General features: G+C 37.3%; 1 protein-coding gene across 1 annotated transcript in view; it reads right to left on the bottom strand.

Annotated features, from left to right (window-relative positions):
* Window positions 1-12,337: 12,337 nt before the first annotated feature.
* Window positions 12,338-13,415, bottom strand: part of LOC144451758 (uncharacterized) — a 39,025-nt gene continuing 37,947 nt past the window's right edge. The window contains exons 43-44 of the mRNA XM_078142662.1: window positions 13,192-13,380; window positions 12,338-12,589 (exon numbers count right to left, since the gene is read on the bottom strand). Coding sequence (XP_077998788.1) covers window positions 12,338-12,589; window positions 13,192-13,380 — 441 coding nt within the window. The remainder of the gene's footprint in view (window positions 12,590-13,191; window positions 13,381-13,415) is intronic.

Genomic DNA, 13,415 nt, shown 5'->3' with positions numbered 1-13,415 from the left:
TGGTCAGGGTGACTATGAATTGATTTATTTGTGGTTACAAACAATGTATCAACATTGTTTACAATACTAATTGATTAGTATTTATTATCACATTTCCCATGATGCAACATTCAACATGGCGGGTTTGCAAGTTCACTATTGCATAATTATGATGTTAAGGTAAACTTTGAAAGTATCTCTATAGCAAATCTCCAGACCCTGGTAGTGATAGCGTGACTGTGCTACAGCCTAATTTGTGAATGCCTACCTGTATAACGTAGTGGCGCCCATTCACTAACCCAGACCAATCCTTTGGGTGTTCTAGGTTTTTTGAGAGGATTAAGCCATATTCTGCTTAAGTACTTCTTAGCAAACTTTTGGTAGGTAGCCTTATATGCCTCGTTTTGGCTCAAAGAATATAACAACACCTGAAAAAGGAAAGTTGGGTATTACCATAGATTGCAATTACATTACATTAAAGATACCAATCACATATCACATACTGACATAGGTTCAGAGCGCTCGTATAAACCGATCTACACAAATTTTCAGCACAACGGTTGAGTACACACAGCGCCAGCTAGTGGTCAGCTTTGACGAGAATCATTCTTAGTGACTGTTGGCCAGGACTTATTAAACGTTTAGTATAGTAAGTATAATAAATAATACACATATAAATTTGGTCTCTTACATTGTTCGCCACGTGTTTATTTGCCCAGGAAAAATCTGTTCTCATCTTCACAAGGTAGTACTCAATCATTTGAAGATACTCTGCGTCATCCAAGTAAGTTGAATCCTGTGTGGCTCTGTACATCCAAATAAGGGCAAAGATATGTTCATCCCTCCAATCCGTTGGGCCCCTATTCATAAAATAAATCAACATCAAAATATATGAGCACGTCTGAAATTATTATGTATAAAAAGAAAAACAAATAAGCAAACAAGCAAACACACACACACACACACAGACAGACAGACAGACATACATACATACATACATACATACATACATACATACATACATACATACATGCATGCATACATACATACATACATACACACACACAAACAAACAAACAAACAAACAAACAAACAAACAAAATAATATCCTTATTTCAACAGTTATCAAGAATAGGTGAGACAATGTAAGTGAACGTTAGAAAGCCAAGGTTAAGGAATGTGTACCATATTCCTAACCAAAACACTGATGAACTAGCACTGAATTTACACGAGGCAATAGAAGGCGTTTACATCGACGGATATCATTCATATTGGCACTTGAAATATATGAACTAGCGATGAACTGAGCCATTTTGGTTCACATCCTATAAAAACGAATTTAGTTATAATGTGGTACTTACAAGTAAGGTGTGTTGGTATTTACCCCAGGGCTTGCCTCTCCGAATGATATCAATTCCGTTGCCTTATCGATACATTGTTGTTTGTATGATTCATCTGGAAAGACCATTTATGAATTTAATAACTTCTCAGTTTCATTTTTTTTCAATTCATAATAATACTCCGGAAACAAAACTTTGTTTGGCCGTCTCTCATACGTTGATTTTCTGTCTGTCTGTCTGTCTGTCTGTCTGTCTGTCTGTCTGTCTGTCTGTCTGTCTGTCTGTCTGTCTGTCTGTCTGTCTGTCTGTCTGTCTGTCTGTCTGTCTGTATGTATCTATGTATCTATGTATCTATGTATCTATGTATCTATGTATGTATCTATGTATGTCATGGTCTTGTATTCTAGTGTTTATTGTATACATACCATCTACGAGGACTGTAGCTGCTGCGGCAAGAGCGGCCGCAGTTTCGAAAGCATCATCAGCAGTAGGGTCACCGGTAACAGCTTTCGTCGCAGGTCGTCTCATACTTCCGTACTCGTTTCTATCATACTCTTTTATACGAGAAGTCCCGTCCGTGATATCCATGTGTTCTGGTCTCATCCAGTACATGTGGTCTATTCCTTGTGAACCAACCTACAAGCAAATATATACCGCTGTCGTTCTTGCAGAAAACATCTGTGATTCGCAATGAATCACAATCTTCACCTTTTGATCACTTTTTCAAATCTTACACTAGTCTTTAGAAGTGAATTGAAATACTGCAAAATTATAATTGCTGTACAAGGTCTTTGAAATATTGAATTTTTATCAAAAAAAGTGTAAGAAAATAAAAACCCAAAATAGATCAGAAAAAGTTTTGAATCTGTAATTTATTGTACTTACCATCTGGTAAAACTCTCCCTCTCTAGGATACACCTTGAGCAGATAATCGGATCCCCATTTTATCATTTCTTTGGCGTAGTCTGTTTGACCACAATCTTCGTACGCCTCCTGGAACTGTAGCAGACCCCACGCGACTCCCGACACGGCAAAGGCTATTGTTTTCGTAATCTTCAAATGATCTCCAGCTGGTGATAAAAGGAAAAAAAATAATGCTAGTTATGAAAGAAATGGGCAGCAGTCGTCATATTGACTTGGGGTCCCGCTACTCTTTAAGGATTTCGTTTCTCAAAAACGAATTCTTTTATCATGAAAATAGAGGCACATTGGAAATTGTAGTTAGCGAACTTGGGATAGGTAAAATCTTAAAAAGTAATCGCTATCGTGTTCGTCAGTATGTAACAAAAACACTCCATCCAGACATGTGCACCAGACGACCATTGAATTTTAAAGTTGGACTTCAAAATATGACTGACAGCTATCATCGCTACTCTATACAGTCCTGTTTAATGATTTACGACTTATGTGTACTCAAATATTCCGCATATGTTAAGTGTGCAGCCTTTTGATTTTTATACCGTATTATTAACAAAATGTTTTATAACACAGCTAATTTGAGGGCATAATTAAGATCATTTTTTACTTTTATACTGTATTATTGACAATTTTTTTTTTAAGAAACCTAATTTCAAGGCATAATTAAAATCATAATTCATATTTGATTTTTGAACAAAAAATGTGTAAACACTCATATGCCTAATTAAGCAGTAACACATCCCCTGGGGATGGTAATACCAAGAATGTTTGACCGAAATATATGCATGAGTGATAGCGATTGGTATATCCTCCCCCGGGGGGGGGGGAGAACTAACACTATGGTTTCTTCCCCCCCCCCCCCCCATGTGAATAATGTGCATAACAATAAAGCTGCTTTCAATTCAATTCAAGACAGCTGATCTGACGCACATCAACTCTGAACGTCGACCACATGAACGCCGTGCCAGGCGTTCGTTGTGCACTGATGAGTAACTGGATTTCCCAGCTGGATTTATTTTATCTGCTGCTTGGTCCTAGGGATAATCCGTACATTGATCGGCCCATTAAAAGTACAGTTATGAGTAAAACACCTGTTTAAATCAAGGTATTACTTGAAACGGTTTTATATACGGCATGCTTGGCGATTCGGTGGCGTGATGCTTGAGGTGATCTCAGACTTGATGGTCGACCGGTCTGAGAGGCGATAGACTTGGCAGCAGGTTTATTACAATGTATTTACGGAAATTACGTCTTTAGACCTTTGGGTTTGGGGATTTCCCACTCGGATATTGATAACTGATACTCGAGGACAGGGTCCCAGACAAATATCTTATTTGAATTATGGTAAGTCGGTCACTGTAAACTCTTACACTGGCTTCTGTTTTTAAATGACAATTTGACATTACACGTACACGGACATACCTGTTTTCACTTCTACAGCTGTCGAGTCGAGGACCGTGCATGCCTTGACCGAAGTAGTAGGCGATAATTTGTACAAATACACAATTTAACTCGAAATTTCCTTCACAATTTCCCTTAAACTATTCTGTCTCACTGAGAAAATCTACCTCTGACAATCCGCAGACTTCGCCATCACTATCACTGCAGACTGAGCAAACTGCAAAGTTCGGAACATGCAGAGGACAAATATTGAACGCAAGTACAAATGACGTGTAAACATCAAAACTTGGACACGTGCCAACTGTTCATTATCACATGCTAGTTTGATGTCTAGACCAATCAGATTTCTCGATTTTCGCCAGCATTAATACCGGGATTATATAATACCAAATTTAGCATACTTGGTGAGAGTGTGACTTCACATACCGTCGTAATACCCTCCTGTCAAATCGTCTTTAATCGTTGGGTTAAGTGCTTGTCCTTCGTCAAATGTCCCAGAATCACCACGCCATTGTACACGTTGTGTTGTCGGTAGATATCCCGATCGCTGTGCTTCATAAAACAGCAACGACTTCCTCAGTATCTCACAGTAATCGTTGCTGGGGTCACTCGTTTGTGCTTTAATGAAGGTGAAAATGAAACCTTAATTCAAGCTAATAGTATATACATATTGGCCATTGAGCATCTAACTTTCAAACCACTCAAACAACCGGTCTTCAAACCAATTTTGCTACCCATCGAGAAAAGGGTCAATACGCCAACCATCGAATCCAATATCAATTAATCAACTAATCAATTATTTTAACGTACAACCAATTAAAATACAATGAGCAGGGTCAACTAATCACTAAATCAAATAGGAAATCAGTTGTAAAGCAATACACAATAAATATATGAACTAACGACCAAACAAAGAAACCAAATTGAACCAAACCAAGCCAAGCCAAGCCACGCCAGGCAAGGCAAGCAGCAAAGCCAAGCAAATCAAACAAACCAAACAAAAACTAAACAAAGCAAACGCGACCAATGCCTACATAAAGGCTAGGAAAATAAGACAAAAAATAAATGTTAGATTGACAGTTGTTTTATCCCCATATGTCTTCATACAAGGACAATATTTACAACGTGAACGTATCTAGTTCTAAACAGCATAACTAGCTGCGCATGCCATACAGCACATATATTTACAAGACAGCCATGTAAATACCTACCTCTTATTATTATCCCACAGTGCAAGAAACACATTAATATAGTGGCAAATATCATCGATGCATTCACTTCTGCCATGTTGATGCTATCTGCAATTAGGTATGTTATGGATTACAAGCTCAGAAGGATGATGTTTGCTAATCTTGCACATATAAATTCTTAATTTATGACAAGGCAACGTTTGTTTAGTTGTTAACTTTGGTATGATGTTGTAACGTCAATGAACGGTTACCTGACTGGAAAATAAAAGCCTACAAAACTTTTAAGAAGTTTTGAATAATGATGACATTAAGTTCTCTTTTAAAATACCACGTATAAAGATACCTTTTTGAGACATAAGAAATACATGGCAGCTTACCTTCCAAACGTTTGCAGGTTTTTTTCATCCAACCTCTTCACAATCAACGATTGAGATCGAATTTTAACTTCTTTTAAGCAGTTTTTCCCCCGGGGGGTAGACTGCCTTATTTCTCCGCAGCTACGTACAACAATTGTTGCTGAGTTACACATATCTCAAATGAGAAAGAAATCTAACGACGATCAACGAGTGTACGACCCCTGTCGAGCATGGGTGGAGATTTGTGTAAACAATCACATGAACGAATATAATGTCGAGGAAACTATATGTCATTATTCTTTAGTTAAAAAGAGTAGAAAAAAAGATAGACGAAAGGATAAATGCATTCTTTACGAATAGATATTTAGCATTATGATATGAACCCCCTGGAATAAAACCTTTAGACCTTCGGACCCGAGTTTATGGCAAACAGGTGTCTGATAAGAGCATATATCTAATAAATTCGCTATTTCAATACGTTTTCGGTGTAAAGAGCAACTTGTTAGTGACTTTTTGTGCAATTTCTGCTGCTTATTGTGATAAAATATTCCATTTCGTATCGCAATGGACGTAGCGACATACGGTTGACTGACTGTTATCACACCATTAGAGGGTTTTACCCATCAAAAAATTACGAGTTTAGGTCGATAATTATCAATAATAAATAACAACCGATGGCAACGAATATTGAACTCATAACTCTCTCAAACTATCATGTCTACTCTCGTATCTTTACTATGCAGTTGAGAACTAAATGTTTAGTATTGTATATAGATTGTCACAATTCATATCTCTTGATGGAAATTTAACCCTTTCATGACTGGAGACGAGTTTTAAATAATTTTGGGAACCAATTTATATGAACATTTTCATAGTTATAATAATATTACTTCATTACGAAATAACATTTCTTTAATTTCAGTCTAAAATGAAGCTGATATATGCCAAAAACTTACATAAAAACAAGAATTTTGTTCAAATAATTTTGGCGGCAAAGTTTTCAGTACTGAATGGGTTAATAGTGATAGAGTAAAATCATGAAATGACTCCCCAGAACACACATTTTATGAACGTGTCTCCCTTTAACAACTAAAATGGCGACTACCACTGCAGCAGACAAAACTAAACGGAAGCTTAGGTAATTATATATTTACCTTAAAATAGATATTTTTTAAATGCATATATTTTTAGATTTCTAGAATATGTCTGGATTATTAGAGCTTTCTGTATCTCGATATACATGGGATTTGTGTCAGGTTGATCCGAAGCCGTTAGTGTACTAGGCTTCAGTAGGAGGGAAGGTTTCGTTATTGGGCAAATGGAGCTAGTGCTAAACTTTTATGCATTCATTCATTCACTCACTCACTCACTCACTCACTCACTCACTCACTCACTCACTCACTCACCAATTCACTCATGTCACATGCGCTGTCTGTCTGTCTGTCTGTCTGTCTGTCTGTCTGTCTGTCTGTCTGTCTGTCTGTCTCTCTCTCTGTCTCTCTCTGTCTCTCTCTCTCTGTCTCTCTCTCTCTCTCTCTCCCTCCCTCCCTCCCTCCCTCCCTCCCTCCCTCCCTCCCTCCCTCCCTCTCTCCCTCTCTCCCTCTCTCTCTCTCTCTCTCTCTCTCTCTCTCTCTCTCTCTCTCTCTCTCTCTCTCTCTCTCTCTCTCTCTCTCTCTCTCTCTCTCTCTCCACTCATTACTCATGTGTGATCTAGTACGACATCACATACTAATTTCCCACCGTAACCATTTTGCAATTTTGGTGAGAACATCTATGTAAGATTCTAAGCAATATAAAATGAAGAGGCCGTTGTCATTTCTTTGGATAAGAATGTCTGTCAATTTATTTAACACCAAAAATATACAGATATTCTTAACTTTGTGTAAAAAGTAGAGTGAACGATTACCTCTTTATAACGAATTTATTAGGCGACTATGTTTGTTATAATGAAATGTTCATAATAGCGAAGCATGTAGTCTATTGGAATTATAGCAGAATTCGTTATACAGAGGGTACAATGTAAATTAATACAAAATTGTCCTAATATTGATCTACATTGGATAGTAAAGCGTTACACAGAATAAATTGTACTATTCGTAACAAAACATAACAACATAACAAACATAAATTGGCAACCTAATTAAAAAGAGAAATACTATTGCTACAGCCACTGGGGAATTCTAATAATACTTCTAAAAAGATGAATTCATTATTTAACAAAGTTATAAAGGTATTTGACAGCATTTAAAAAAATAATAAACCTAACTTCAGACACTAAAACTATATTTGTTGAATGACTAGTAAACAAAGTTTTTTTAAAATGCTTAAAACACCCATATAAATATGAACAAACCACATACGTTGACGATTTACAATACAAAATTCAGTAAATATACACAGTTATTTTTATTGAAAGCTCTTTACCCAACCATTTTCTTATCCACACAATTGTCAGAAAGATTCTTTTGCTATTTTTTTAATTCATTTTATTTAATTAAAAATGTTACAGTGCGATTTAAACTGTCAAATAAGAACCATTCATAAAGGAAAAATTGTCCTAAATTGACATTGGAGATGACATCATCACATGTCAAAGTTCAACACTTAATTGCAGTTATTGGTTTTCAATCGCTTGCCATGTTAAAGACCAACCAGTACCTTCAATGCTGCTATCTGTGATAAACTGGACTTGGACTTCATTACCAGTAGAAACGAACTCAATGGGGTCATCGAGAGCTCCACAATACGTTTGACCTTGACCGGTAATTTTATCAAGGATCTAAAAAAAGACACAAATAATAACAAATTATATAATAATCAAAGAATCAAATTGTAAGTCTCTACAGTTTAGCACATAGTGAATCTGCAAGGAAATCGTTTCATCTTTCGAGGCGAAACTTCGTCAACATTTTATAAAAATTCGTTCCCTTACATGTGATATTATATTGCTAAAAACGCGGTCAAAATGCCAACGGGTCACAGAAGTACAATTGATTAACGTGCCATTTGTACGACATACCCATCTCCGAATGTAATGATCGAAAATTCTACTTGATATGGTTGTCAAATCATGTCGACTTTGTCAGAAAGGAACACAATTATAGCGATTTTTACCGCTGTATTAGTAGTGAACACACTTGACGATCGTTCGTAAATAAGATTTGATTCACTTGTCAAATTTTGGAAATGCTGAGAATATTTCATAACTTCTCTCTTTAAGTTTGAGTAAGAGTTTACTGAAGTTCAAATACTAGTAAATATTCATCTAATAAATGAATTATAATTATATGTTAATTTCTTACTAAAAAGTATCAGTGTATTTTTAGTACTTATTAAGTTGCCTTCAAGTGACAAATAATGTACTTACCGTCAAATGATCGAATTCACAGTTATCATCAAACTCGATGTTCATATCCAGGATGGTGAGGCTAACATGGTACCCACTTGGAAGGTGAATGTGCTTCACGCAGTCAAGTTCACGTGGATAAAGAACGTCTGGGTATAGTGGTGAATCCATCTGGCCGGTAAAAGTTTCATACTCAGCGCCACATCCTAAAAAAGGGTGAAGAAATAACTGATTATTGAGAACATATCTTTGGTTTGTAGAGATAGACATAAAACATCTATGTTCAATTACACGAAGATCCTTGAACATACAAATTCTTCTGGTGTATATTTTTGCACTAAAACTGTACAAATCTCGTTCGCTCTGCACGCTTGTATGTGAATGACAGTCCCTTGCGGTCATTCCTTTCGTTACTAATCCATGCAGCTACGTTTGCAAACAGTGAAATTCACCCAGTCTTTCTTAAAACAGAGTACGGTTGATATAATGTTGTTGCCTCGAAGAAAAGCTAAACAACTGAGAACCACGATTGTGAATGGTGACACTCTCTGGCACTTTGACGGTCTTCGATAACTTACCATAGCTTTCTGGGCATTCAACCATGTAACACTCTTCCTGGATAATTGGTTTGGCTTCAACACAACGAGAATCCGGTACGACTGAAAGAGGGTTGTCCTTGTCTGTGCGACACTCCACAACACGAGAATGAACACCACATCCGCAGGTAACAGAGCACTATTGTATAAAGGAGAATGATATGACATTTGTTACTAAGTCGGCCATTTCCTAGCTTCTTATGTATTTATCCCACCGCTGCCACCATGTAATCGAGTTGTGTAGGCTTGTTTGACCCAACATCTCAACTATAAAACGTCACAAAACACTTCACCAGTTACACTGGGTACGACATATTAAACTCGATATACGGCTCCACACAGCACACAGCGTACAGACAAATATACACAAATAGATTTGTATTGGGAAAGAGCCCGGATTCTTTACTCTAATCTGGTGAATACTGATATGTATTTTCAGATTGATAACAACACATTTTACAGGAAGGTCTTGACAGAAATTTCAACTTCTAACAAGTTAATCATATTTATTGGTGTAGTCATGGAGACGATACTTATCGTTCTAACGTGAATCGATTAATGCATATGTAATTTGCCATCAATCTTTACAGTCGATCAATTTGACTAAATTCCCAAATATAATGACAAATACCATTTAAACCATGAATGCCTAATTAATTTATTCATATTTGACGCTAGTTGCACTTTATATATGTTTCCTGTCTTGGGTTTATGATAACTTCACAACTGCAGCCTGTACTTCATTTGTGAAGAATATGCATATCATACTAACTTCATTTTTTATCAGGCGTAGTGTAATTAAATTTTGATTATAAACGTATTTGAATAAAATTATACATGTATCAGAGATTTCTTGGATTGGTACACATGTATATTATTGGGCGTTAGATAAATATCTCTAAGATAATCAGAATCGTCCTAAACCCGCGAAAAACACCGATGCATTTGCTTGCTTGTGGTAAGTAGGAATGAGATAAGTATCATGCAAAGACACATAGTATCGAAACTTATAAGTATAAACACCACAGGAGCCGGGATACCCTGATAATTCTGTTTCCTGATATTAACAGCCGACTACGACTATTAGTTTTACATTATAGCTTCCATAGACTGGTAAAAGCGACAGAGGCACTCCTGTTTTGCATCAGTTGGATTTTTGTGTTCACCTACTTTTGTGCTTGCATGAAGTCTTTCCTTAGCTCACCCCACTCCAGCAAACGACCCGGCGTTTTTTTCGGTGGTTGTATTTGCACACGTGTTTATGACCCTTTCTGCTGCATTTGCTGCATGTTATGAGGGCATGTTATGGTTTATCGTTAGTATAAATATCACTTACCTCTCCCCAATCACCAGTGAACCAGTAGTATGGACATGTACATGGTTGGGTAGTTGCTGGTTTGGTCAGTCCTGCTGCTAAACATTCCTCATCTGTTCCTGTGACAACGTTTGTTCCATAAATCTGCAAACATGTAACTGTTCTAGTCTGTGTGTTAGTGTCACAGTTACAGGCTCCGAAACTGCCAGTGCTGTACACATATCTGTAAGAAATGTTGATAAACATTATAATTGAGAATTCATCTTCACCTAACTCAACTGCATTTACTATAAAAAATGAGCAGTACAATTGATGTCGCTATCTAAATGTAGTTGCTCGTTTCATATATATATATATATATATATATATATATATATATATATATATATATATATATATATATATATGTGTGTGTGTGTGTGTGTGTGTGTGTGTGTGTATCGTGATGTCTATCTGTCTGCCTGCCTGTCTGCCTGCCTGCCTGTCTGTCTGTCTGTCTGTCTGTCTGCCTGCCTGCCTGCCTGCCTGCCTGCCTGTCTGTCTGTCTGTCTGTCTGTCTGTCTGTCTGTCTGTCTGCATGCATGCATGTATGCATGTATGCATGTATGCATGTATGCATGTATGTATGTATGCATGTACGTACGTACGTACGTACGTACGGGTATGTGTATATATGCGTACGGGTATGTTAATGCTTGAATTATGGTTAAAAATCGAAAGTGTGAGCTTGCCATTATTTTGACAGACTATATTTATATGCCTGTCAAGATGACCACCACCACCACCACCACCACCACCACTACCACCCTCCCTTCTTTTTCAGATACGAAAAGATAAAAAAACCAACTTACATTGAACATTGTGGTACGGTAGTACATATCTCTTGGCTAACTGGTAGTGTAAGTCCTTGTTGAGCACAATTGCTTGCATCAACTTCAACATTGGTTCCTTCCGAAATACAATAGACATCTCTGCTTCTGATCGAGTTACCGCATGTGGCAGAACACTGCAAAGAGATGTAGGAGATACTATAAATGCTGAGATATTAAGTGTCAGTCGTTTTCTGATGTACATTCAAGCTCTCTAAAAACATACGACCTTCCAGAATGACCACCTTGAAAATCGACCATTTTGATAAAGGTATGAGAGAGAGAGAGAGAGAGAGAGAGAGAGAGAGAGAGAGAGAGAGAGAGAGAGAGAGAGAGAGAGAGAGAGAGATAGAGACAGACAGACAGACAGACAGACAGACAGACAGACAGATAGATAGATAGATACAGAGAGACAGAGACAGAGACAGAGACATAGATAAACACTCGCGCACACACACAGAGACACACACAAACGCACAGACACAGACACACACACACACACACACACACACATACACACACACACACACACACAAACACAAATTGCTCACCTCGCCCCAGGCTCCAACGAAGTAAGAGAAGCAGGCATTAGTACTACACAATTCAACGGTAGTGGGGAGTGCAAGCCCAGCCTGTGTACACTGTGCAGTATCAACAGGTGTATTGGTTCCCAGGGCAACACAGTTCACTGTTCTAACACGGAAGGAATTGGCCCCACAGGTAGCTGAGCACTGGAAATGAATTGAACAAACAAGTTAATATTTAAACGATTAACACACACACATAGCAGTACCGGTAATATTAATATTAAGTCACTTATCCATCAGTTGTCAAGTCTTAAGTGTCCCTTTTCCAAATTATAAAGGGTATTGTTATAATCGGACAAGATTTTGATGATGGTATATGAAAAAATAATTGCACATTTCAAAAATGACAGAGCAAAGCTAAACTTGTAAACACACCAACAACCAATAACAGAAAATAAATCTACGCATTTCAATAACGTTCACGGTTGGATACTTGGGCATTATAGCAATACGTTTTGACAATGTAATAACTTTTCTATTTTGGCAATAGTTGTATAGCCAATGTCATGTCTTACCTCTCCCCATGCACCAACATTGACTTCGACACATTGTGGAACAACGCAATCTTCCCCTGATGATGGTCTAACAAGGCCAAGATTAGTACACACTACATCCTCAACTAGAGTTCCACTGTTTTGTTCAACACAGGTAACACTTCGTACACGGATAGATGTTCCACAAGTTGCAGAACACTTTTAACGAAAAAGAAAACAGAAAAGGGGATTTAGGTTCTATGCTGAGGTAAAGATACATATAAAATAATTCAGAATATTAAATGTTACCAGAAAGGTTCATGGCGAACATACACAATACGTACCGTCGATGCAGCAACTACAATGAAACATGTACTACATCATCATATCATACCACATGAAAGCCAAGTTGTAATCGTTCGAACAGTAACAATGGAATTTATACTCTGGTCATTCTTCGTCATGCACGACAACGCGCATTACGTCATTGGTTTTGCAGTGCTCGAAATAGGAGATGAAATGTTCAGAATCGATACCATTTTTTCTTAAATAAATGTTTCGGAGACGCAGTCATATTACTCCTGAATACTATTCATGGATCTAAGAGTTTTGTAACTTCTCTTCCTCGACTCGAAGTGACAGTCCCTTTAGCTCACTCGTATTTTGTTTTCCAAACAAAAATACATCGCTAAATGACATGTATGTATAACGGCATTAAATATTCGTTTACGATATCAATGTGGTTTAGACAATATAAACCACGAAAACTTAGGAGTTTTTTGCCAGTGAATATTTATATTATATGAAATATATATGCTTACTTGACCCCATTCGCCAACGTTGAAAGCATAAACTGGACAGACAGGTACACTACTAGTACACAATTCTGTAGTTTCTCCAATTTGGAGTCCCTGTGATAAGCAGTTGGAATTATCTACGGGTTCTGATGTACCAATTACAACACAGCTAATGGTCCTTACTCTGAAAGCTGTGCCACAGGTGGCTGAACACTGAAAATAGACAGAAACCATGATCACTCTTTAGT

This window comes from Glandiceps talaboti, chromosome 21 (genome assembly GCF_964340395.1).
Source record: "Glandiceps talaboti chromosome 21, keGlaTala1.1, whole genome shotgun sequence".
Taxonomy (NCBI): Eukaryota; Metazoa; Hemichordata; class Enteropneusta; family Spengelidae; genus Glandiceps; species Glandiceps talaboti.
The sequence above is the reverse complement of the archived record's forward strand: the minus strand, read 5'-3'. Positions and strand labels throughout refer to the sequence as shown.